This window comes from Hypomesus nipponensis, chromosome 8, assembly GCF_054491055.1.
Source record: "Hypomesus nipponensis isolate SF chromosome 8, ASM5449105v1, whole genome shotgun sequence".
Classification (NCBI taxonomy): Eukaryota; Metazoa; Chordata; class Actinopteri; order Osmeriformes; family Osmeridae; genus Hypomesus; species Hypomesus nipponensis.
In genome coordinates this window covers 9,933,779-9,958,850 of record NC_140368.1, presented here as the reverse complement: position 1 = coordinate 9,958,850, position 25,072 = coordinate 9,933,779, and the positions used below count along the sequence as shown (strand labels likewise).

The 25,072-nt window shown below is 49.8% G+C and overlaps 1 protein-coding gene across 1 annotated transcript; it reads right to left on the bottom strand.

The window, feature by feature from the left end:
* Window positions 1–2,027: 2,027 nt before the first annotated feature.
* stk17a (serine/threonine kinase 17a) lies at window positions 2,028–25,063 on the bottom strand. The gene is made up of 7 exons (XM_084703012.1): window positions 24,562–25,063; window positions 12,746–12,958; window positions 4,957–5,101; window positions 4,605–4,731; window positions 4,417–4,465; window positions 4,055–4,234; window positions 2,028–3,917 (listed from the first exon to the last, which is right to left on the bottom strand). Exons 1-7 carry the CDS (start codon window positions 24,735–24,737, stop codon window positions 3,557–3,559), a joined length of 1,251 nt encoding a protein of 416 aa, XP_084559138.1. The 5' UTR covers window positions 24,738–25,063; the 3' UTR covers window positions 2,028–3,556.
* Between the last annotated feature and the right edge of the window lie 9 nt (window positions 25,064–25,072).

Below are 25,072 nucleotides of genomic sequence, written 5' to 3'. Positions count from 1 at the left end.
GGGAATGGGTCTATTGATACAAGCAGGCCAGCCAGAGACCAGGAGCCAGGGGGAAATGACCAATGGAAATCCAGCTAATGACCAAACAGAAATCCATGCAATAGATCTGTGTAGAAACCTAATTTTGTTAGTGAACATACACACACACACACACACACACACACACACACACACACACACACACACACACACACAGATGCTCAACAGCACAGGCATTTGATTTGAACTTTTCAACAGTACAGTCAAATCTGTTTGATATCCTCTCTTACTGGACCAATCTCTTCCATCACAGCTGTCTTACTCAGCGCCCCCCAAAGAACACATCTGAAAACCACCACACTCCACGTTGGACCTAATGCACATACAAGCAAAGCAGGCCAGTACATGAGGGCCACTGTGCATTGCCACAGTCAGAAAATCCCATTCAATTTACCTTCACCAGGCATCTGCACTGATTCCTAAGATGTAGGTGGTCTGTGCTGACCGCAGTATCTTTCCATATGTTTCTATCATTGTAAGGGGGTGGGGGGGGGGGGGGGTATCACCCAGTGTGGAGTGCTACTAGCCTCCCAGCCTCCAAGCCCTCTTGTCGGTGCGTTCGACGACAGACTCCTTCTACAGAAGGCTGTAATTAGCCTCCCATTGTGCTGGCAATGAAACCCCCACTTCTATCAAAGGCGACAGACTGAGCGCCCGCTGTGTGTGTGTGTGTTTTCCACTCAAACCTCCCACAGTCTACATATTGTGTAAGCTCCAGTGTCAGTCCACGGCATGGGGAGTTAAAGGGTAGAAAACATATACATGCATGCATTCACATTTCTAACCTGCTCTCCTGCCATCGTCCTTGTCTATCTCTGGAATAGCAAGGACCACAGGGGAGTGGAGCTGTTTTGGAATTCAATCCAAATGCCCACCACAATGCACCGAGATCCCATGGCAATAGCATGACTTAGAATGGTTGAATGTGTACAATGGTCAACTCATTTGTTGATTTGATAACAGTTTGAGAAAATGTGAACATTTCCATTGTAGTGAAGACTGGATGACTGAGTGAATTTATTATCAAGGTTCCAGACTGGCCAGTAACTTGAGGCATCACGTTGTAGAATTCTACAATGTCTCATTCTCGTCATTTGAGGCGTTGTTGTTCAACATATGGTGCACAGCAGAGACGTAAGCAGTCAGCCAAAAAACATCACGGTAGACATCAGTCAGACTGCCTTCTCTTGTCTTACCCCTCTTTATATGCGGCATGGGTTCCGTTGAGCTAACAAGCCATTCTTCCTATGCTAATGCCCGGAGACCTGCTCAACTCAAGCCTTTCACTGCGTACAAAGTCAGACCAAGAGGACGTCAGCAACACAGCATGCGTTTTCTCAGCCTCCGGACACATGTAACTGATATGAGATCATTCCAAGCCTGATGCTCTGTTTTGTCTATTACAGCCCCTCCCCCTCCCCCCATCACCAAAAACGCCATTGCCAGAGAATGACTTCAAAAAGCGGGTTTCTAAGACACTGTGGACTCTCAACTCTGTCCAACTGTCAATCCGGGGGGGCCTGACAGTTTCTTTTTCATGTTTCATTTTTGCTGGACTAACCTTTGATACGTAGGGAAGGGTGTCACTCATACTGATCAAACATCACAAGCTTGGAATAGCCGTCATAGACTGCCCTCTACAGGGCGGTCCCCTCCATAAAGCCGCCGCTGGGAATACAAATATTTGCTGTGGAGACCTAACAATGCTATTCTGGGCAGTGAACACCACCGCCTCTATAGCCTAGGTGATAATCGCCCACAGACACTTTTTAAAAATTATGTTTTCCAGTAATTTATGCTGAAATGCTTCACAGACACAAAACAACTTCATAAGATTGTGAGCAAATGGTGACATCTAGTGACCATTTGGAAACACGGCCATGGTCTCATCTGTATGCCACTTTTAACTGAGGTCCAACTCATCCCTTAATTTATTCATTGACATGCAAAAAAACAAAACAAAAAATAAAACACAGTTCAAGCCAAGCTTTAGGCTTAAAGACAAATCTTTATTTACAGTATCAGGACATTCATGTACAGATTTCATTTGTTCTCATCAAAACAAACTGCTCGTGATGGAGACAAACATGGACCCATTTACAGTCAGAACTCTGGAGTAAGTTGGGTGCGCCAACACAAGTGCTTCTTAGCATATACAAGTGGAGAGGATCTGTAGTTTATTGCTGAAGAGATTAAAACCCGTGAGAAGTCACTCCTCTTCTGGGTCTGACATGTGCAATGGCTTTTAAAACAGTATTATAGTATTTTTTTTTTTACATACTCTTAAAACAACATAAATTGGTTTAATTTACATATAATTAGCTCACCCCTATCCCCTTAACGATATCTTTAACGATACACATACATGAAACATCTTAATAAACGGATGGCAGATGACACGACACAAAAATCATGAATGAAAACCAAATAATAATAAAAAATATGCAATTCCATTTATGGCCTGCAGTCATCTCAAATTCACCAAGAATGGCACCAAAGAAAAGATCAGACAGACAGAAGAGTTAACACATGACAAGGCGTAGTTAGGAGCAATTGAATACATGCTCCCCGTAAAAGTAAAGCAGCACAGACATGAGAGATTATACAAAAATGAGAGTGTGTTTGTGTGTGTGTGTGTGAGAGATAGAGAGAGAAAGGGAGGAAGAGAGAGAGAGAGAGAGAAGAAGAGAGAGAGAGAGTGAGGAAAAACGGTTTGGTTTACAAATTCAGATTATGATACGAGTAGGATTTTTTTTTTTTTTTTTTTTTTTTTACAGCCAGTCCCCACACCAACCCATTAACTCAGACACTAAGCCCCTGGAGAGAACTGGTTCGGAGAAAAATCAACACAGGTTTCCCTTGATGTTTTGGCAGCCACCGCCCCCCCTCATCCCTCCCCCCTTCCTCCCTCCCCCCCTCCTAGAGCTCACAGTAATGAGACCGTGGGCAAAATGACAGAAAATTCAGCTGGCTTGTCAGAAGATGCAGGTGGGCACATTATGTTGTTTACATTTTCCTCCTCATCTTACACGAGGGCCCAGGGAGTACAAGGAACCAGGGTTTGATGTGATTGGTGGACGTATGGTCCCTTCCTCTAGGGCCATGACCCAATGTCCACACTAACCCACTACTTAGAAGGAAGCCATGGGCTCCATATACAGCCAGTCAATATGAACACAGGTGTGAAGAGGCTGTTTGAATACGCTTACAAAAGCACCCCTCACTTCCTTTCCCTCCCCTCCTTTTTGATAATGCCAGATCTAACATGATAGGATAGGATAAAGCCAGTGCTCCTTTATGCAGCTGCAGCCAATCCAGCCATGTCGGATCTGAGGTTTCTCAAAGGAACGGCAGGGATTGAGGAAGCACTTTCATGGCATTCAGAGAGCCAACACACCGATGTTCAACTGACAGGCCGCGCGGAGGGTAAGTCAGCTGTCGGTGCCGGAACACGCAGTCGGGCGTGGGGTTGGGGGGGGGGGGGTCAGGCGTGGGGTCAACAGGAAGGGGCGGGGCCTCAATAGATGAAGTCCCCGGGGATTTCCTGCAGGGCGCTGAAGGGCTCTTCGAACTTGAAGCGCTTGGAGATGGCCTTCTGGTCGGGGGTCATGCTCTCCGTATCCGTCTGGCGACACTGGCCCAGAGCGTAGGCCGCCATGACGATCAGCTCCTCCGTCACCGGCCCTTCATCCTCCTCCTCTTCCTCCTCCTCCTCCCTGGAGGGACTGGAGCTGGCTGGGCTGGGGCGCTCAGGACTGCTGGCCTGCTCTGGGACCGTCACCTTCACCTCCTCCTCCTCTTCCTCCTGTGTCTGGGTGGGCGGGTCTTTGGACTGCAGCCAGGCATGCTGCAGACACTGTTCTGCTGTGGCGCGGTCCCTATACACACACACACACACACACACACACGGCAAACACACGCAGGTCAGACTTCATCCATTGCGCTACATAACAGTGTATTTCTGTCCTGCTTTGTGGTGTGTGTGTGTGTGTGAGCGTGTGTGTGTTCTGCTCACTGTGGCTTCTTGACCAGCAGGGCCTGCATGAAGTGGAGCGCGGCCTGGCCCAGGTGCTGCAGCTCCACATCGGTGTAGTCAACGTTGATCTGGGAGATGTTGAGGAAGGTCTCCTGCTTATCCTCCCCCAGGAAGGGAGAGATGCCAGTCAGCATCACATACGCAAGCACGCCAATACTCCTGGAGGAGGGATGGGGCGAGGGGGGGAGGGATGGTCCACAGGTCAGATGATGTGTTTCGTGATGTGGTCGGACTCAAGTATGCAATCTTTGTTCCCCCGATGTGGCAGGAGAGGAGATTAGAGGGCAGCTTAGCGGGGCTAGTATCTCCACGTGGGGGTTTGAGCGTGACGCGTGACTCACCACATGTCTGTCGCCGTGCTGATCGGCTCGTAGTTCAGGATTTCCGGAGCTGCGGACGAGAACGCACAGAACAGGAAATGATGTCGCCGTTCCAAAAAAAAGGGAGGACAACTCCCCACAGCCGCCGTCTCCACAGGAAACAGCTGTCCCCTCAGGCCCCAGGTGTTGCTGGAGGCTGCGTCACTCACCCACATACTCGGGGGTGCCCATGATCTCTCTGAGCTCCTGGTGGTTGCTGACCATCCTGGACAGACCAAAGTCAACGATCTTGACGTCCCCCACGGGAGCAATGCTGGTCAGCAGAATATTCTGGGGCTGTTAGGAGGAAATCATAAATCAGATGTGGTCGAGCTCGGTAGAATGGGAGCATAGTGGGATTCTACTCTCTTTTATAGTCTTGTGTGTGTGTTTACGATATGTGTGCGTGCTGGAATTGTCTGTGTGTATCCTGTATATGTGTGTGCAGTGCGGGAAGGTGTGAATGTGTGTGTACAGTATGTAGTGCGTGCATGTAGGTGCGTGTGTGTGTGTGTGTATTACCTTAAGGTCCAGGTGGACCACGTTGTTCCTGTGCAGGAAGCACACTCCCTCCAGGATCTGTCTCATCAGCTTCTGCACCTCCTCCTCAGTGAAGGCCTCATCCTTCTCAGCCACGCACTGATTAAAGATCTCTCCCCCCGCCGCGCTGGACACACGGACACACACACACACACACACACACACACACACAGACACACTTGTTAGATATCTCCTCTGAGGCACTGAACGTGACTGGGCTGTACTATGTAGTGGGAAAGTTGGCTGCAAGTAAAAGATCGGAATAGGAAAGTGTTTCATATTCCAGGGATGTATGTCTAGATGGCCCAGTTTCATTCAGAGTCTGGTCCAAGTGCTCAGTTCTCTTCCAGCCCAGGGCTGAGCTACTGGTCTGTACCGTGAACTAAAGATGATCTGAAGTAAGGTCAGGTAGCCCCAGTCTTAGTCCTAGCCTTAATCCCATCCCCTAGCCACATGACAATACCCTCTAACCCCCACAGGCTACACCCAGCCCTCCCTGCTGGGATCTCCTCACGTGCCCTGACACCCTGAGGAGACCTCAGACGAGGGCGCCAGCACCCCCTGACTCTGACCGCCTACAGGTCAAGGTCGACCAGAGCTAATGATAGTGGTTGAGCCTTTAAACACAGCTTCCTTTTCAAACTGGAGATCTGAGACTTCCATAGCTCCATGGGTGGGCTCCAGTGTGTGTGTGTGTGTGTGTGTGTGTGTGTGTGTGTGTGTGTGTGTGTGTGTGTGTGTGTGTGTGTTTCCCAAGTAGCCAGAGGCATAATTAGACCACCGAAAGTGGACAGTGTTTGTTGTCTGTGTGTCTAGACAAGCTTGATCTCAGTAGACAGGTTAGACAACAGTCCAAACAAGCAAGGAAAAACACACTATCAAAACAGCAGCTCCATCTATGTGTCCTATTCTAGAGCTGCCCCCAGCGGAGTCGCTGCTACGGACTGCTATCTGGATCAAATGACTAGGCTTCCTCTGCCGCTGGGATTAACAGAAATAGTGCATGGGCTCTAAACATAGCAAATGGACCTGACTCTATGGGGAACTTATGGGGACTGTGAACGAAAATACTTTTTTTGTTGCTTTTTCCCGTTTTGGCTGGTGTCACCTGACTGGAGAAAGCCTTTCTGTAGGGCGCTGGTGGTGATGGATGGGGTGCACCATGGCAGCGAGCACCTTCCCTTTACCTTTGGCGTGAACCTGCACCTTTATACAGTAGCTGGGGCTGGACCTGCTGCAGTTACAAGATTCAACCGGCAGGAGTCAGTGGAGAGCAGAGAAAGGGGATTTCATATGTGAATTTCTGCATCTGATGGTCACCCACTCACGTGCTCCTTACTCGAGGGTGTCCTCATCCTTATCTGATAGAATCTAGAAAAGTCCCTTGACATGACTGAAGCCATCCTGTCTCCAAACCAGGAGCCAGTCTAGGTGTCAGCTATAGGGCAGAGAGAGGAACGACTTCCCTTTTCTATCGCTTGACTCTGACCTTTGAAATGTGCCAGTGGATGAGTAGGACCGGTCAGTTGGTAAAAACAAGGGACTTGATGAAGGAACACTGGACGATGGCCTTCTGGCACAGAACGGTCATTAAAAACTCATGAAGCAGACAGACACACACACACATGCACGCGCACACGCATGCACTTCTAAGAACATTTCTCAGAATGATGTAGGAAGACTCAAAGACGACCCTGTTATAGTCCTGAATGGCCTGAGTTGCAATGATAGACTAGCACTGCCAGCGTAGCTTCTTAAGAGAACCAAGAGAGAAGGAAGAGAAGCAAAGAGGAGAGAGACGGGGTAGGGGGCTGCCAGAGAGATGGGTTGTGGGTTTGGGTGGGCACGGACAACAGAGAACAAGGAAATCTGGCAGATTCATATCTAGGTCAGGTTTTTTGGGGGCGGGGGCGGGGGCGGGGGGGGGGGCGGGGGCGGGGGATGAGAGCATGTCTGGGTGGGTACGGTGGCCTGGTGGGGTAAAAAACAACTTTTATTCTGGGGGCTTTCTCTCTCAAACACACACGTGCACACACACACACACGCTAATAGCACAATTCCATAGGCACATGCACACTGTTGGAATGTGGGTCCTTCTTCTTCCTGCCCCAGCTGGCCCCAGTAGCCTGGTTCTGTCTGTGGCGCCGCAGACGCCTGCTAAGCCCCTCACAGCGTCGAGCTGCATGCCGTCCCTGAGCCCCTCCCTCTCCATGTTTCACCAGCTCTAAGACCACGAAAGCTCTCACTTCTGCTGACTTACTTCCCTCTAGTTATGTTGTTGGGTTCTATGCTGTAAAGTCAGTGAACAGGTGACAGCCAGACATGAGTTCACGTGCCAAAAGCCGGTATAAAAAGGCTAAGAAGTGTGTGCGTGCGTGTGCGAGGAGGGGTAGCACTCGAGGAAACGGCTATCCATCCCCCCCAGCCCTTCAGTCCCTCCCTTCGTCCACCCTTCTCCCCTGTGTCTGATGTCAAGCGGGGAGATCCCAGGACGTCCTAGCGAGTGGTAGGCAAGTCTATGTGGACTGACAGTCAACAGGAGATTAGGACGGACGGAGGGGTCACGCATGACAGACCGGGTCATGCGATAAGCCGCTCTACTCACTGTGGGAGCCACTTAGGGACCAGACTAGGTGAAAGGCGGCTATGTTCTTACACACCAGCGGTCTCGACCGACGCATGTGAAATCCTATCATGTGCTTGTCTTCGGCTCCAATAAGATTGAATCCAATGAGACCTATCGTCGTGTTTTGTTTCTCTGTCTGGCAAAGTCCAGTTTCATTGGGTCAGTGGAAGGTGTTAGTGGACTAATGTAGGTCAAGTTCATTCTGAACAGAGAGAGAGAGACGGATGGATGGAGATAGATGGGATTGCCATATTGGATAAATCAAATCAATGATCCACCAGACAGTAGACAGATCCACCAGTGTTTGATAAGCGACCTGTTTCCATGAAACGATATCTATGTCATGTAGTCTGGGCTGTTTCCTCTCCCCTGTGACCTCGTTCCTGTCCAGACACAGAGACCCCCAGTTCTGTCAATGACAGATGGAAAAAGGGCCGATTACTTTAGAGGAGAGAGAGAGAGGGAAAATGAGAGAGACATTAGAGAGACAGTGATGTGCAATGGCCGATGATGATGATGTCGCAAAGGCAAGAGTCTGTTGATCTTCCGGAACGTTCTCTTCAAGTGTACCCGCTGACAGAGACTCTTGACTAGTTCAGAGAGCTCCTGAAGGCTTTTGATTGCATGAACTGACATTAGTTTAGCTTTTTGTTCGAATGAACTGTTGACCTGCGGAAATGATCTACTGCAGCAGTCATTTGCATTTCAATGTGTTGTGCCAGCAAATAAGAGTCTTTCTGAGAGTATGTTTGTTTAATAGTGAAAAAGGCCTATGCTATAATCCTACATGACTACAACAATAAAGAAAGAGCGATAGAGTGAAAGACAGAGAGATACCTAATTTTAACAGATGATGGATGTTGATATTCACTATGAGCTGCCTTGGAAACACTGTTTAACCCGAACACATTCAATAAAGCCTATTAAATATAATTTAAACAAAATTGAATTGACAGAGAGAAAGAGAGAGGAAAGAGAGAGAGAGAGGAAAGAGGATATATATATATATATATATATATATATATATATATATATATATATATATATATATAGAGAGAGAGAGAGAGAGAGAGAGAGAGAGAGAGAGAGAGAGAGAGAGAGAGAGAGAGAGAGAGAGAGAGAGAGAGAGAGAGAGAGAGAGAGAGAGAGAGAGAGAGAGAGAGAGAGAGAGAGGAAGAGAGCCTATACTTCCAGTGAGTGCCAAGTTCAGAGGGGATCAGGAGGGGCTATCCCCTCACACCCCAGATTATCACCCCCCCTCCTCCACCCTCCTGCTGCTCTCACCCCCCCCCCCCCCCCAATCCCCTTCTCTCTCGTTGCCACTGTCCAGCCCCTCACGTGCCAGCATGGAGCTCCACTGACACAATGAACTCTCAGCCAAGCCACTCTCTCTCTCTCTCTCTCTCTCTCTCTCTCTCACACAATCTCTCTCTCTCTCTCTCTCTCTCTCTCTCTCTCTCTCTCTCTCTCTCTCTCTCTCTCTCTCTCTCTCTCTCACAATCTCTCTCTCTCACAATCTCTCTCTCTCTCTCTCTCTCTCTCTCTCTCCATCCCTCTGTCTTTGTCTCTCTATCTATCCCCTTCCTCCCTTCTCCCCTCTCTCTCCCTCAGTAAGCCCAGTCTGGTGCTCGTCCCCCCCCCCCCCCCCCCCACACCACCATGTCATGAATAGCTCTCTATAATGTTAGACTGACCCTCATCCCTCCATCCCTCCATCCCTCCCTCCCTCCCTCCTCCCCTCATTCCTCTCAGCTTGATCCACTGGCCTACAATATCCATCAGCTGTCAAAATGTCTCTCTCCCTCTCTATCTCTCCCTCGCTCCATCTCTCCCTCTACTGATTTCACGTGCCAGATTCTCATAAAGGCATTCCGCTCTACTTCCTCTCCATATAAAAAAAAGTAGAGGAGGGGAAAAAAAGAGAGAGAGAGAGAGGGATTCCATTATCTGTATTGAATCCTGCTGACACTGGATCGGCCTATCACAGCCAGGGGGGGTTCATTCCTGCCCTTCACTCATCTCTCCTTTATTTCACACAGCAGCATCATTGATTCATAACCCCCCCCCCTCGTGTGTGTGCATACTTTTGTGTAAGCATATTCATGTTCTGTGCATATATGAGAGTTTGTGTGTGTGTGTGTGTGAGTGCATGTGTATAAATGTGAGTGTGTGTATGAATGTGTGTGGGTTTCACTGTGCACACACTGTTGACGATGTGTGTCCTACAAGCAGGGTTTGGGTAAACTGGGATTGGGTTAAGCAGCTGCCAACAATGGTCTTGGGCCAGATTAGGATTGGGGGGGAGTTTGGGTGGTGGGGGGGCAGCAATTAAGGGATATCCTTAAAAAGGGCAGATTACATTCTAATGTACGTGCCACACAACGAGTAATCCTCCGGACGCTTAAGTGAACAGCAGATCTGACCCTTAGACTACAGTCCTCTCCAAAACTAACACACACGCACTTTCTGCTACTTCCGAGCACAGCATCGACATGGTGATTCCACCAACAGCTTCCAACTTTCCCTCTAAACTGCATTCTCATCCTAGGATGATTTGGGAGTGGTTGTAATACTCATCCTAAATCCTAAATGGACCCCTAACTTCTTCTCACAGTGTCTGTAGACATACCAAGACTAAACACACTCTAGCACTGACCATATGTAATTGCAGAAATCTCCACAACAAGCATCTAGTACAGGCTAGGGAGTAGGATTAATTAGTGATTGCTAGCAGTTGATTAGGGGTTAATTGGCGGTTGACTGGTGGTAAAATGCCAGCTGATTGGTGGGTAATTAGGTACTCAGCGATGATGAGAGTTAGTAGTCGGTTAGTGATGCTGTACCCACAAGCAGCAGGCCATCTGTCTGAGAGCAGAGCTAGTGAGGTCATAGCAAAGTGTCCTTGGCCTTATCTTAGCATGCTAATCTACCAGCCCAATCAATTATCCTCCCTCTTCCACCCAGCCCCCCTGCGCCCCTGTCCCCACCCCCTCACCTACCCCCCTCCATCTCTCTCCTCAGCTCTCCATGGGGCCTGGCCGGGCCTGGCTAGGGCACCACAGGACTACTCCCAAAGCAGCTCTGACACTGAGTCACTGGGAGATGGGGGGCTAATTCAGACTCAGCCAGATATAAACGTTCGATCATTTGCAATGTTAATCTACTGATATTACAGTGACATCGATGGGGAGGGACAGGGATGTGCTCTCTCTTGAATCTCATTGGACCAGGCTGGTTAATGAGAAACAAACGTGATTTGTATTTCCAATTATAGCCTAAAAAATAAACAATAACCGCTCATAACTTGGAAGAAATCAACTGTTTCTAGGCAGGTGAGCACTGTCTCTATGGCAACAGCCAATAAAGTGTACCGATTTGGACCCAAGTCCCATTTCCAGGACCCTAGAGACTACTGGGACATGACTGGCATGTCAGAGCTCTGCGACTGGTTCCGTCTCATAGGCTGGCAATATGACAGCTTGACAGTTTGATTGGTCAGCCACGTCCTGCTCCGGCTGCCAGCTCAATGACACATCCATATGGTCGGCATCCAAATGAGCAGTTTGGAAAGTGGTGGAGGTGTGTGTGTGTGTGTTGAGGCATATGAAACGTGACTACTGCGCGTGCCACCTGGGCTAGGCACGCAATTCTCTGCTGAGGAGGAGAAAGCGGACCTTTCTGGGTCAAAGCGAGGCCTGGCTCTGTGGAACATGAAGACTAGAGGGCTTACGGTGGTGGGGTGGGGATGGGGGTGGGGTAATATTCTGCAGTAATATTCACAAGCTCCCCTTTTACTATTCATTAAGCCGAATAACATCTGTCTGGAACCACCCGCTGCTACCTTGCTTGTGTTAAGGCAGACACGTGAGCACCAAACCCAGCACGGTCATGGTCAATACAGTCTCTACCACCACAGACAGAGGCCTGGGGTGTGTGTGTGTGTGTGTCGATGGGGACGAGGGTGGAGCGAAGCCAATCCGATAGGACACGTCATTCACAGCGGTAAGGAAGGGAAATGAAAGAGTCCCCCTACTGAGGGATGACTAAAGCTCTTACATCAACCAACCCCCTTGACTCACACACACACCCACGCGCACACGCATCCACACACACACACACACACACGCGTACGCACACACTCAGTGAAGTTGGACTGAAAAAGGCCAAGAGGCAAGACAGCAACTTTGTTGCCTTGGTTGGGATCTTTGACCTCTGAGACCTCCCCCTTGGCTGACCACACAGCCGAGAGCTCTGGGAACCAGGTCAAACAAGACCACACCGCCGTGGTCAACAGTGGTCAGCAACGCTCATATCTCTCTCTCTTTCTCTCTCTCTCTCTCTCTCTCTCCATCACTAAACAAACACCAGATGCAATAAGAGGATGACAATAGACGTCCATTTGTCTGCAGAGTTTACCCTGGCTTCTGGAGGCCCGGGGTGCAGCCACCCCCCAAAGTTCAATGTCAGCATGTGACACGGGGGAAACCCAATCCCACCATATCCCTGTGACAATGTGGTATGTGTGTTTGTGTGTCTCTGTGTGTGTGTGTGTGTGTGTATGTTGCCTATACTGTGGAGACAGGCCAGGGAAGGGGGGGGAGGTGAGGTGGGGGGGTCAGAGAGGCACGTTGTTGAAATAGCCAATGTTCAGTGGGGTGTGCAGTGCATCGCCCTGGGCCTAGAACTAGAATACTTTTCTCTCTCTCTGTCTCTCTCTCTCTCTCTCTATCACATTCTGTATCTCTCTCTTTTTCAGTCACCATCTCACTGTCTTTCTCTGTCCATCTTTCGAACCAACTTAGCTTCTCTTCCTAATTACCCCTGTCGCTTCCATACCTTTGCGTAGGATTATCTATTCTGTCTTTCAACCTTTACCTTTCTCTCTTCATCTCGACAGTAGACTAGAGTTTCAGTTACCTCTCCATATTTAAAAGGTTTTCCTGCTCAGCCAATCACAGGGCTGAGAGGACTTCCCTTTTCATCAGATCAAAAGGTCGCCCCCGTGTGCAGTATTTAGCGGGCTGGCAGTCTACATTTAACCAGTCAGTCAGTTAGCCAAACAGTCAGCAAGTCAAACAGTCAGCAAGTCAGGCATCCAGCCAAACCTGTGCGTACATGTCTGTGTATGTGTACGTGGAGACTTACAACTCGAGGACCAACACCATCTCAGATGGCATCTCATAGACCTGGTGGAGGTTGACCACCCTGGAGCTGCTGGTGGCCATCTCCAGAACGCCTATCTCATGGATGATCTCCGTCCGGCAGTCCTGCCCCTTCCTCCTCTTCCTCAGGAACTTGGCGGCGTACTCCTGGCCCGTGCACTTCTCCACACACTTCCTCACCACCGCAAACTTGCCCCTGGAGTGGATTGGCGGAGAGAACAAAGGTAGGTCGTTGACTACGTGGAATTAACTCAGAAAAGCACACGAAAGACAAAGCAAACATTTGTGTTTTTCGGCCCACAATGAACACCGAAACGAATACGAGTTCAAACATCCCTCAACAACCGTGTGAATTTACTAATCAAAGAGGCAGACGGACATTTTTGTCCAGTACTCACGAACACACACTCTCTTTTTCACACACACAGGGATACAGAGTGGGTTGTTATTGATCTGAGAGTAGCACACTTGTAATCATTGTACCCGATCATCCCTTTTGTCTTCGGGGCATTTCTACACAATGAAGTAATCACCCTGTCCCCAAAGCCGCTCTGGTCCTTCTCTTCACCTCCCTCCCTCCCTCCCTCCCTCCCTCCCTCCCTCCCTCCCTCCCTCCCTCCCTCCCTCCCTCCCTCCCTCCCTCCCTCCCTCCCTCCCTCCCTCCCTCCCTCCCTCCCTCCCTCCCTCCCTCCCTCCCTCCCCCCCCCCTCCCCCTCCCTCCCTCCCTCCCCCCTCCCCCCTCCCTCCCTCCCTCCCTCCCTCCCTCCGCCTGACCCACTTTTAATGAGGCCTGGAAGGTGCAGGGACTGATGTGAAAAACGCACTGAGACAAGCAGCGTGTGTGTGTGTGTGTGTGTCTGTGCGTGTGTGTGCGACGCCCAAAGGGGGGTGGGGGAAGCATCTCTTGACAAAACAACACTGACCTCCTTCCCCACAATGCTCTAACAAACGTGCTAAATATGGCATCATGGGAACACACTTGACTGTATCCCGGGCCTCCAGTAGACCGAGCAAGAAGACTCTGATGCAGTCTCACAAGTATCACAACCAACAGCCCCTGTATTTCAACAGAGCCCGGTCAAAAGTGGCCGTGTTATTGACTCAGTGAGCAAGAACAGATTCTGACTGGCCCTGGGAGTGGAAGGTGGCGGGCGGAGGACAGGGGAAGGTCGTCTGAGGTAAGAACCACAGACCCACAGCAGTGGAAAACTCCAGCGCCAGACTCAAGACTAGTCACACAGGTCACACCGTGAGCTGAGGAATGATCAACCTGCTCGTCAGAGATTGGTCGGTTTCGGACGGACCAACGCACACCCACATCGGAGTGTTCACACTGTACACACACAGTTTCACAGATACAGGATTTGTTTTGCTGAAGCTGATTCTGGAGGGGGAGGGCTATCTTGGTCTTGACCAACAGCATCGCCACACATTTTGACATGATTTAGTCTTTACAGTAAACAGGCTTGTGACTGAGGCAGAGTGACATCAGTGTCCGAGCTTTCAATCTTCATTATCAACCCTGAGGTCTTTATAACTACACAAACAAGCGTGCTTGTTGTGTCAGCCCATCGGTTCAGAACACACCCCGGCAACTGAAGCCTGCTTTCAGAGGGAAGAGGACACCATGAGCTAAAGGCTGTTAAGAGCCATGTAACAGAGCATGAAGGGAAGGCCTGGGCCTGGGGGCTGTCCTGGCCCTGGCCTCACTCGGCCTGCCTTGTGACAGTCATGGGGCTGGGGGGTGCGAGGTTAAGGATGGAGCTGGGGCTGGGGGAAATGGCTGGGGCGGAGGCTGGGTTTTGGGGAAAGGCCTGGGGTTGGCTGGTGCTCAGGTTATGGTTGGGGCTGAGGTTTTGGTTGGAGGCTGGGGGATGGACTTCCTTCCGGAAGGCTCCCTCTCTCGACGCTCAGCCCAGTTCTGTCCAGCTTCCCTCCTGAAAGATTTACGACACTCAGCTGGGCCTGCACTTCCCTTTGAAAATCCTTTTTTTTAAAGGCAGAAAAAAACGTAAACAAAAGTAAAAACAGGTGCTGAATGTTCCCCGTTGGCCAAACACCTCAGAGGTCATCCGTTCAAGTCATCCGGCTTCTTTGGAAAAGAGTTTAAAAAATATATATATATATATTTTGTTCAAGTCATGCACAGTCCACTGTAGCTCCATGTAAAGGGAACTGTCTAGAACCAATGCCCAGCAGATCCACAGGCAGGCCACCTTCTCTACCAGACTGAGCTCTGCTGCGAAGCAACTCTGACCGGACGGACAGGGCAGGTCGGAGGTCATCGCTGTCGGCTCTCTACCCTGGCTCGGCCAACAGCAGCCTCCACTGCAGAGCGCCATGTGATGAGTGTTTGTGTGTTTATATCTTTGGCCAGGTAGGGCTGACAACAGTGAGAGCTAGGTCTCTGGCTGAACGTCATACCAGCTGCCTGATCTCATTAGCGGGATAATTACCTCTTATTGACTCCGTCTCAACCTGCTCACCCTGCCTCATACACACACACACACACACACACAAAAATTGCACTACAAACACCCCCCAAGCCAGGTGTACTACAAACAATGTGTGTATCGTAAATGAGAAAGTGAGAGCGAGGCTAACAAGGTGGTAAACAAGTCAACAAGACCGTGTGTGTGTGTGTGTGTGTGAGACACGTGTGTACATCTGTCTGTCAGGGGTGTGTGCGGTCGCCTTGGGACATGAGTCATGACCCCCGACTCCTTCCCAGCACCACCAGGAGGGGCTGGGCGAGGCCTGCGGCCCTCCCTCCAGGTGCCCTGAACACACGGAGGACGCGGCCCTCAATGCCTTCGACGCCCGTGGGTCACACCTGATAAACACATCCACACTTCCAACAGCTGGCTGGCTGGCTGGGTGGAGGGAGCTGGGAGAGGAGGAGGGCAGGGGGAGAGAGCGGGGAGGGCAAGGGTGGAGGCACCTATTGACACTGCAACATGAACACTTTGTCAACAGTCTGTAGGGTTTTGTGAGGGAGGTGGGGTTGGGCGGAGGGAGCACGAGTTAACCTCTGGAATGTTCTGGAAGTCATCAGGGGGAAAAACAGCGGCGAAGCAATGTGTATGTGACGGTGGGAAGAGAGAGAGAAAGGCCCATGGCGCGCCGTCGAGCGAGAGCAGAGGTAATCTCTCGCATCCACAACATATTAGCAGGCCTGGGGGCCCCTCTCCTAATCATTCACAGGAAATTGTTTCGGCTTTGAGAGGGCACCTTTCTGGATCCAACACTTTGAAGTCTGAGGAACAACAGCAGTAGACCTAATAGGCTTTCTATCCCCCCCCCCCCCCCCCCCCCCACCTCCTTCAATCTCTCTCTCCACTTGACTGCTTGGCTCAGCTTGGCTTACACATTCCACCCTTCCTTCCACCATTCTGCCCTGCCACCCTGCGACAGACTCAACATGAGGCCAGCTACTCTGGACAGGCACACCTCACCACCCAGCACCTGCCCTGCTCCAGCCGCCCCAACCATAACCCTGACTCAGGGGAGAGTTGGAGAGAGGAGAGGAAGGGAGAACAGAGGAAGATCGGAGAGGAGAGAGGATAGAAGAGGTAGGGGGAGGAATGGAGGGGAGTTGAGAGGAGAGGAATGGGGCTGAGAGGAGAGGAAGGAAGGGAGAGGAATGGAGAGGCTGGAGTTTAAAGCAGGCCACCACAGCCTGTTCTGCAACCGTGTCAGCACATTTCTAAAGCCTGCGGCCTCACACACAGACAACACCCTGAAAGAGATGGCTTTCATGTATGTGTATGGTGTGTGTGTGTGTGTGTGTGTATGAATGCATGTATGTGAGGGAGAAAGAGTGTGTGTGAGAGAAAGTGTATGTGGTCAGCAAGGGGTGACTGTTAGGTCACAGTCCATGTAAAGGAAAAGGCTGATTTAGATTCAACAGATGGCTTTGTCCATTTACAGCCAGAAGCCTTCATACAAACACCCCTAGCGAAAAAGTAGCACAACTTGGCAGTAATATAGCTTTGTATATATGCTAGGTAGTTTTCCCTTTAAGGCTTTCAATGGATGGGGTACTATATATTATCAAAGTTGGCAAGCTTTTAGAGAAAACACTCAGAGTTAATGTTAGCTTGACACCAAAAGATGATAAAAGCAGGCCAAAAAGCTTTTAAAAGCTTTTAATACTTCAAAAACCTTTTCGGGGTGCAGTTTCTCATTTACGTCTAATCTGCCAATGCTCCCTGCATCTGCTGCCCCTCTCCATGCCTTCACTCCCTGCCCCCTCCCTCTCTCTCAAATGAATCAACATCTTCAGTTCTCTCCATATCTCTGACAGTGATGGGCTAAAAGCCAGCAGCTAGGTTTGATATAATAAAGCCTTTCTATGGCCACCCGCCAGCACAGCTCACAAGCCAGGGGTCGACCATACAGACCCCCCCCCCCCCACCACCACCACCACCATCAACTTTTATATGAAAAGATTCCACACTGCCAGCCGGCTCTCCGATATCCTGACTGGACAAAGGACCCCCCCCCCCTCACATTGCCCCCCCCAGGGGTCATACAGTACAGTATGTAGCTGAGCTTCGCTTTACGCCCGCCTGCCAGTCTATCGGAGGAATGCCAGGAATGAACCCTGCTGTGCTGTATTGTGTAGGAGCAGGCCTCATGGGTCAGATAAAGCAGATTAAGGATCTCTACTGTCAACCTGCTGAATTAACCTCCTCACTGGAAGTAGTTACTCTCTGACCGACTGGTTATTGTAGAGGAGGGTCTCTCTGACTGACTGGTTATTCTAGAGGAGGGTCTCTCTGACAGACTGGTTATTGTAGAGGAGGGTCTCTCTGACAGACTGGTTATTGTAGAGGAGGGTCTCTCTGACAGACTGGTTATTGTAGAGGAGGGTCTCTCTGACAGACTGGTTATTGTAGAGGAGGGTCTCTCTGACAGACTGGTTATTGTAGAGGAGGGTCTCTCTGACAGACTGGTTATTGTAGAGGAGGGTCTCTCTGACAGACTGGTTATTGTAGAGGAGGGTCTCTCTGACAGACTGGTTATTGTAGAGGAGGGTCTCTCTGGTTACTTGGTGATGATGCTAGACTCATCTGGAGTATAACACCAGCATCCATCTGTTCCCTGAGCTCATTATCATACTGTTGCAGTAATGTCTGATACCTGGTCATGGGTGGAGAAGTGGTCATTCTAACTACTGGGTGAGAAGTCACATCTCAGTGTGAGTGTGTGTGTGTGTGTGTGTGTGAGAGAGAGAGTATGTCAACACAGAGTCCAGCACCAACACTCCCTAGCATGACCTAACCTCTCACACGTCCACGATGAAGGATGGGACAGACTGCGGTGGGGGTGGAAGGGAAGGGTGGTGGGGGATCACAGGGCAGTGGAGTCGATGACCTGGAGGACGGATGTTATGTGTGTGCGTGCGACATCCCCGTCCCTGACAGCTGAGGACCGCGCCTTAGGGGTTACCGTGGCAGCAAAAAAGCGGTGCGAGGGTCAGAGGTCATGAATAACCAGCCTTAAATCCCCCCCCCCCACCCCCCCCCCCAGCCCCACCAGGCCTGACCTAAGCCTGTCAGACAGGTTAACAGGCTGTGAGTTGGTCATGCCGCAAGCTGATGTGAAACAGCCACTGGAACACCAATAAACGTGTTGTCAGGGAAATGGACACCACACACAGATCCTGGTGTTCACTTCAGCAGAGGAGGGGAAACAGAGAGTTGTACAGGATCAGACCATGAGAGGGAGAGAGAGAGAGAGAGAGAGAGAGAGAGAGAGAGAGAGAGAGAGAGAGAGAGAGAGAGAGAGAGAGAGAGAGAGAGAGAGAGAGGGGAAGGGGGGGTAATCCAAGAGAGCCTGTTTGGTGTTGGCACCAGCTGTTTCCCTCCCTGGCAGAAATGTCCATCGTACAGTAATGCCTTCTAAGTAGAGTAACTTGAGAGAGCGAGGGACAGAGAGAGAGCGAGAAGGTGGGGTGGGGGAGGTACTTTGGTTAATAAACAGCTTATGTCAAGGTTCTGTTGGGGGACAGTCTTACCTCCGCACGGCCCTGCTCAGAGAGATGCATTAATCATCAACAGAAATACAGAAAGAGGACTGTGTGTGTGTGTGAAAGAGAGATAGAGAGAGAGAGAGAGAGTGAGAGAGTGAGAGAGAGAGAGAGAGAGAGAGAGAGAGAGAGAGAGAGAGAGAGTGACAGAGAGAGAGAGAGAGAGAGAGAGAGAGAGAGAGAGTGAGTGAGTGTGTGAAAAGGACTAAACAAAGACAACCCAAAGTAATGAGGTGTTGACTGCTTTGGACCAGGGCAAACCTCGTCTCCGTGACAACATAAACAGGACAGGCCGAGGCGAGGCTGACTGAGTCGCTAAGAGCTGTGCAGAGGTTTACCCTGCATCTAGAACCATGAGAGAATAATAAACGTTGACATGTGACCACACAGGAGAGGAAAAGAGAGAGAGAGAGAGAGAGAGAGAGAGAGAGAGAGAGAGAGAGAGAGAGAGAGAGAGAGAGAGAGAGAGAGAGAGAGAGAGAGAGAGAGAGAGAAAGAGGGGCATTTTCTGAATACCTTGGGAACAGGCATTACCTCATCTCTGCTTTCACCAGTGAGAAAGAGAGAGAGAGAGAGAGAAAGAGAGAGGTGCGGGGAGAGAGAGAGAGAGGTGGGGGAGCAGCATTATTCAAACCCCAGCAGCGTGTTCTTTCAGCTGGTCTGGGGGTAACGTTACACGCCGTTTAAACGGTCACAATGAAAGACTCACTCTGCTCGCCATGCTGCCGTGGCGACGCACAATCCCTTCAACCGGACTTCACCGCCTGGCTGTTAACTATTGACGCTCTGTGTGGGTGTGTGCATTTGAGTGACAGAGAGAGATAGGGTAAAATATAAGAGGGATCAAACTAAGACATGGCACAGTGCTTTGAACTGCGAGGAGAATGTAACAAGTAGGTTTACCAAGCCTGCTGTGAGGTACTTGTGTTACACTGATTTGAGTGGATCTGAGGGGGACTGAAATTGCAGATTTGTTTTGTTGAGCCGTGTAACCGAGAAGTTGTGTGCCCATGAGTGTGTGTGTGTGTAACAGCTGTAGCAGAGGAGGCCCATGACCTGTAGGAAGTCAAATCAACTTAATTAGATCGACTCTGGGGGAGGAGATGTAGGATAGCATGACAGGCAATCCCTTCTCCTTCTCTCTCCTTCCCTCCCTCCCTGCTTCCTGCCCCCTCGCCTCTAGTCACAGGGGTGTGTGGACAGATCTAGCTGATGGGGGCTTAATAACAAACTTGCATTTCATATCACCCCCCCCCCCCATCCCTCTGCCTCCCCCTCTTCCTCCTCGCCCGCTGTTTCCATGGCGCTCAGCAGATGTTGCCACCGGCCGCGGCCACGGGACCCAAACAACGCTGAAAAGCAGGCTGATGATGTCATACCATCCTGCCAACTGGCCCGGCCTGACAGGACAGAGACGTCCTCTGTGGGAACCGAGAGGGGAGGGGGGGGGGGGGGGTCATTCAAAACATGATGAGGGTGATGAGGGAGAAGACAGAGAGGAGAGGAGGAGCAGGAGGAGGAGGACGAGGGGGCTGTGTGAGAAAAAGGGGACCACACTGCACCCCTTCCTACAGGCTGTCACACACACAGACAAACACACACGCACGCACACAGTAGCAGCGATCTGCTGGTCAGTGGTCAACTGTGTGTGTGTCTGCTTTTATTTAGGCCTTTGTGAAGAAAAGGCTGGCTTATTGAAGATGAAGCTTCCCTCTTGGATGATTGAAGATGTAGCCTACTTTCATGAATTGGAGCAGAGCTGCAGAGATCCTAAACGGCTGACATGAAAGGCCAATTTTCTTTCTAACTTCAATCACTTGGTAAATTAAATACTCTGATTAAGGACTAAAATATATAGGGTTTATATAAGCTTAATGATTAAAAGCACAAAGATTTGATAGTAAAGCAGATCTCCATTTTTTCAGATATAAGAGTTAGATTTGGAATCAAGCTTTGAAAAACATAGGCTAGCCTTCTGCTTCCTCTACAACACGTTTGACAAACAGTAGCATGAGTGCGTGCGCGTGTGTCAGAAAGAGAGAGAGAGAGAGAGAGAGAGAGAGAGAGAGAGAGAGAGAGAGAAAGAAAGAGAGAGAGAGAGAGAGAGAGAAAGAAAGAGAGTGAGAGAGAGAGAGAAAGAAAGAGAGTGAGAGAGAGAGAGAGAGAGAGAGAGAGTGAGAGAGCACGAGAGAGAAAACTGTCGGTTGCAGCTGGTCCTGCGACTGAATTCATAGGAACCTGAGACTCAAATGAGCTAAGGTCTAATTCAATAAGAGGTCCTGAATACCAGCCTGGCTAAACCAACAACAATGCGCTGATAAACAGAAACAGAACATTCCTTCTGAGTGACACGGTGAGATCTCTTCTTACATAGGCCAGGTTACTTTACACCAGACCTGATGGGGTTGGTTCTGCTTGGTTTCGATGATTCATCCAGTAGTTAGTTGTGGTGGCTGTCTGTGCCATGGATCTCATACTCAGCCACAGGGAGTTTCCCTCGGAGCAGGGAAGCTGTGGAATGCTGTGGGCTTGGGCAGCCCAGCCCATTCTGGCAAGGACTGGGGCGAGGCTGGGGAAGGGCTAGGACTGGGGCTGAGCCTGGGGCTTGGCCTGGGGCTGGGGCAAGGCTAGGACTGGGGAAGGGACAGGGACAGGGGGTGGGGCAAGGCTAGGACTGGGGAAAGGCTAAGACTGGGGCTGGGGGTGGATGGGCCACAACCCTACAATTATCCCAATGTGAGAATCTGGAAATCACAGAACCATGTGAAGCCCACTCCACACAGCCAAGTGAACAGTAGGGATGTGATCATGTGACCATAGAGACACACCAGTCCACAACCAGCAGGTTCTCACATTTCTGCATACATGGACACAAGCCACGCTTCCATTATCCCTTAAAAAGAACATATTCACAGCTCCTAACAAGCCCTCTACAGGAGATGGATACATGTGTTAATTTCTCACTTATTCCAATCAAGCAATGTAGAAAACTGACAGAAAACCATCCAAACAACACGTGGCCGACAGAAAATATTACAGTGGATTTCCAGACAAGTGACAGAAAAATCTGCCAAACACACTGTACCATCCTGCAGATTCTAGTATCCTAGCAGCCTTTGAGCAGTGCAACCCAGACAGCTTAACTGGCTAACTAGCCATGTGTCAGTCTAGGAGCAAGCCTGGGCTTAGGGCTAACCTAGTCTTTTAGCTAGACATTCATTAATTATACTTACTGTAGTCAGCATCCAGTACATCACCAAAACAGTTCAATGACCTCCACATTAAGTGCTAAGAGTGCACAGCTAACATCTAAAATCTTGCTTATGGGGATTTCACAACGTTGGACAAAATCAGTTGGTGTCAGTAATGAACATTGACAGTTCCCCCAGGCCTAGCAGGGTGCGGTTGAGACCATGACTGGACGGAAGGTGTCCTAACAGCAACCCAGGGACAGGTCAGGTTGGGATACGCTCCGCTGCTTTGTGCTAGCTGTCCACAATGACATCAAAGCGAGCGTTGCTCTGCCATTTTGAGACGTGCGAGCAGACGTGCTTTAATTCAATCTTCAGGGAAATGTTGAGTTTCACATTAACTGATGTAAAAAAAAAAAAAAAATGAGAGAAGACATTCCATGTGATTCTCTCAAGAGACCTGGAACAAGCGTTCCTTTTGTAGGCCTTTTGCTATAAATAGCCTAACCTCCTAGAGTAAGTTCCACGACACCGTCTCCCCTCTCTACTCAGGCAGCACTGAGCCGACCCCAGTATGACTGTGACGCCAGAGGAACGAGCGATGCTAACCAGATAGCAGCTTTCACGCTGAGTAGATGCAAGCATTCTAGCATCTCTTCATTCTAAGTGGGTAGCTACCAAATAGCAGCCAATCAAATAGGACAAGAGAACGCTCCTCCAAGCCCCCCCCCCCACCCCCCCCACCCCCGCCGCCTCAGGCTAATATCCTAGATGGACCTTCCTTTCAGTGGAAGCATCCATCACCCCCGCCGATAGACAGTTGCTGAAAGACCAAGAGGCTTGAGAGGGTTACTCTCCATTAGCCGTCAACTACTTCAGTTGAACCCAAGTAGACCCGAAGTGGCATGTGACCACCAGGGAGCCAATGGGCCTCAACCATACCAGCTGGACCATGTGGTCTTGGGGGGGGGGGGGGGGCATAGGGGGGACAGAGGGGGACGGAGGGTTGGGGTCCGATCAGAGTAGGTCTGTGGCTTAACCACTAACACTTTGATGTAAATGCCTCCCGCTAATCTCAGACACAACGGCAGGTCATGCGATGCAAAGCCACGCTCCTTGAATGCCTCCGTTATGAAATAATCACTGCTACTCAGCCAGGGGCACACACACTCAGGTAAGAGTAGGCGCGTACACACATACACACACACACGTGAACATGACTTTGGTTTTGCCCTGTCCCTTCCTTGGAAATCTCTCATACCTTTTCCTGTCAGTTTCATCAGATCCTGGGTCAGTTTTGAATACTTAGGACTAGACTGGGTCAACATGGAGACATTAATTCAGGTACATTACAATATTTGCATTGCTTTAGAATGTACCTCTGTGTGACTTGCTGATAGGAGGCAGACCACAACACACTCTACAGTACCACACCATACAGTACCACATCATTGCTGCACTGGTACCCCCTCAACATTTAACAAAGGGATGAACCACATTGAAAAGTCACATAAAGAACCTAAAGACTGGGTCAGAGAAGTATAACACTGCCCACAGAACGAGAACTGGTATCTAATAGTTATGAGCAAAGTCATTCATTAGTGGCTATACCCAATGACAGGCTTCTAATGCATTTTCCTTGGCAGTGCTGTGTGGAAAGTTGAGGGTATTGCGGACAGACAGTAGGGTAGTCTGTCCAATCTATTGAGGGTGTAATTACAATCCAGCGCATCAATACTGTATTCTGTACTGTATAAGGCACGATCTGAACCTAATTTCTGCAGTTAAAAGCAATTCGATAGGAGGAACAAGGATCCGTGCCAGGTCACGCTGTACCCAGTTTTTAACAGCCTACTCTTTCATGAAGAAAGTCGACCAATTCAATATTGATAACAGTCGTCGTCTTTCTCATTTGTCCAATAATGGAAGCAAAGGCTAGTTTGTAGAAAATACACTGAACGACCAATGTAGCGCTTCTCTTCCAGCAAACTGTGCTTTCTCTTAGAATAGGGAACTGACGGCGCTCCGGCCACAACGCACCAGTGGCTTCCCGCATCCCAACGCATGCTGAACACTCCGAGCTGAGGAACGAATTCGAAGTGACCTTCCTGTAGAAAAGTGCTCACCCCAACACCAACTATTTACCCGTGGCCTTGCAAAGCCTACACCAGCATTCTCCAGCCAAACAATAACAAACAAGCCAGGCGGACAGCCTTGGTCTGGCAACGGCCTCAGAAGCTGCATGCACGGGTGAACATCGATGCACCAAGCCATGGCTACAGGCCAGATAGAACGCAGCACCAAGTGTGCAGATATTTTGGCCACTTGGATCGCATCTCTTACATCTCGAGTTGACAGATCAACAATTATGCGCAACATTTTAGGTCTGAAGTTTATGTAGGGTTTCATCTGAACTATAGCAATGAAACAGAATGCGTTGCAGTGCGAGCTTGTCATCAAATGTGTTGAATCAGACAGAATGAAAATGAATTGGACTTGGCTGTGGTTGTTGGACTCGTTCTCTCTCTAAAACACACACACACACACACACACACAACGTAAGACTGTAACTACCTGCCAAGTTCCTTCCCGGGGATAATGTTGTAGTGGTCAGTGAAAGGTTCATTCTTAATAGGAGTTTTGATCTCGGAGAGTAGCCCACAGCGGTTCTGATTCGGTTCGGCTGCCTGGCCGTAGTGGCAACGCGTCCGGCTCCTTGTCTCACTGGTCCGGGGACTTTCGGGAATCATTGCGTCAATTCAGTGAAACTATGTTTTAGATATAGGTAGGGAAACCTATCAATTTCCTTACACAATCTAATCAAGCTAGGGAAACTCAAAGTGGAAAGCCAACGACTGCTACAAATGGACAACAGCACGATTCTCAACTCTAAAAAACAAACGCGACCGCATGCCTTAGTAATCTTTCAGAAGACAAAACTATTACATTCATCTTCAAATAAATAGTGCCGGTTTTAGCGCAACAACAATGAGCGATGTTCTTAACCTGCTGCCTTGAATGTTTGTCATCGGACTGCTCTGAACTTGGCTCATCAGTCCTCTCTCGGCAACAACGACTGAGAGGT

Excerpts from the sequence above, each read along its gene's own strand:
- stk17a (XM_084703012.1), bottom strand. The coding sequence starts at position 24,737 with ATGATTCCCGAAAGTCCCCGGACCAGTGAGACAAGGAGCCGGACGCGT. Across the intron at positions 12,959-24,561 it reads CCCGGGAAGGAACTTGGCAG|GGGCAAGTTTGCGGTGGTGA; the intron begins GTAGTTACAGTC and ends AATCCACTCCAG. Across the intron at positions 4,732-4,956 it reads TGGTCCACCTGGACCTTAAG|CCCCAGAATATTCTGCTGAC; the intron begins GTAATACACACA and ends TCCTCCTAACAG.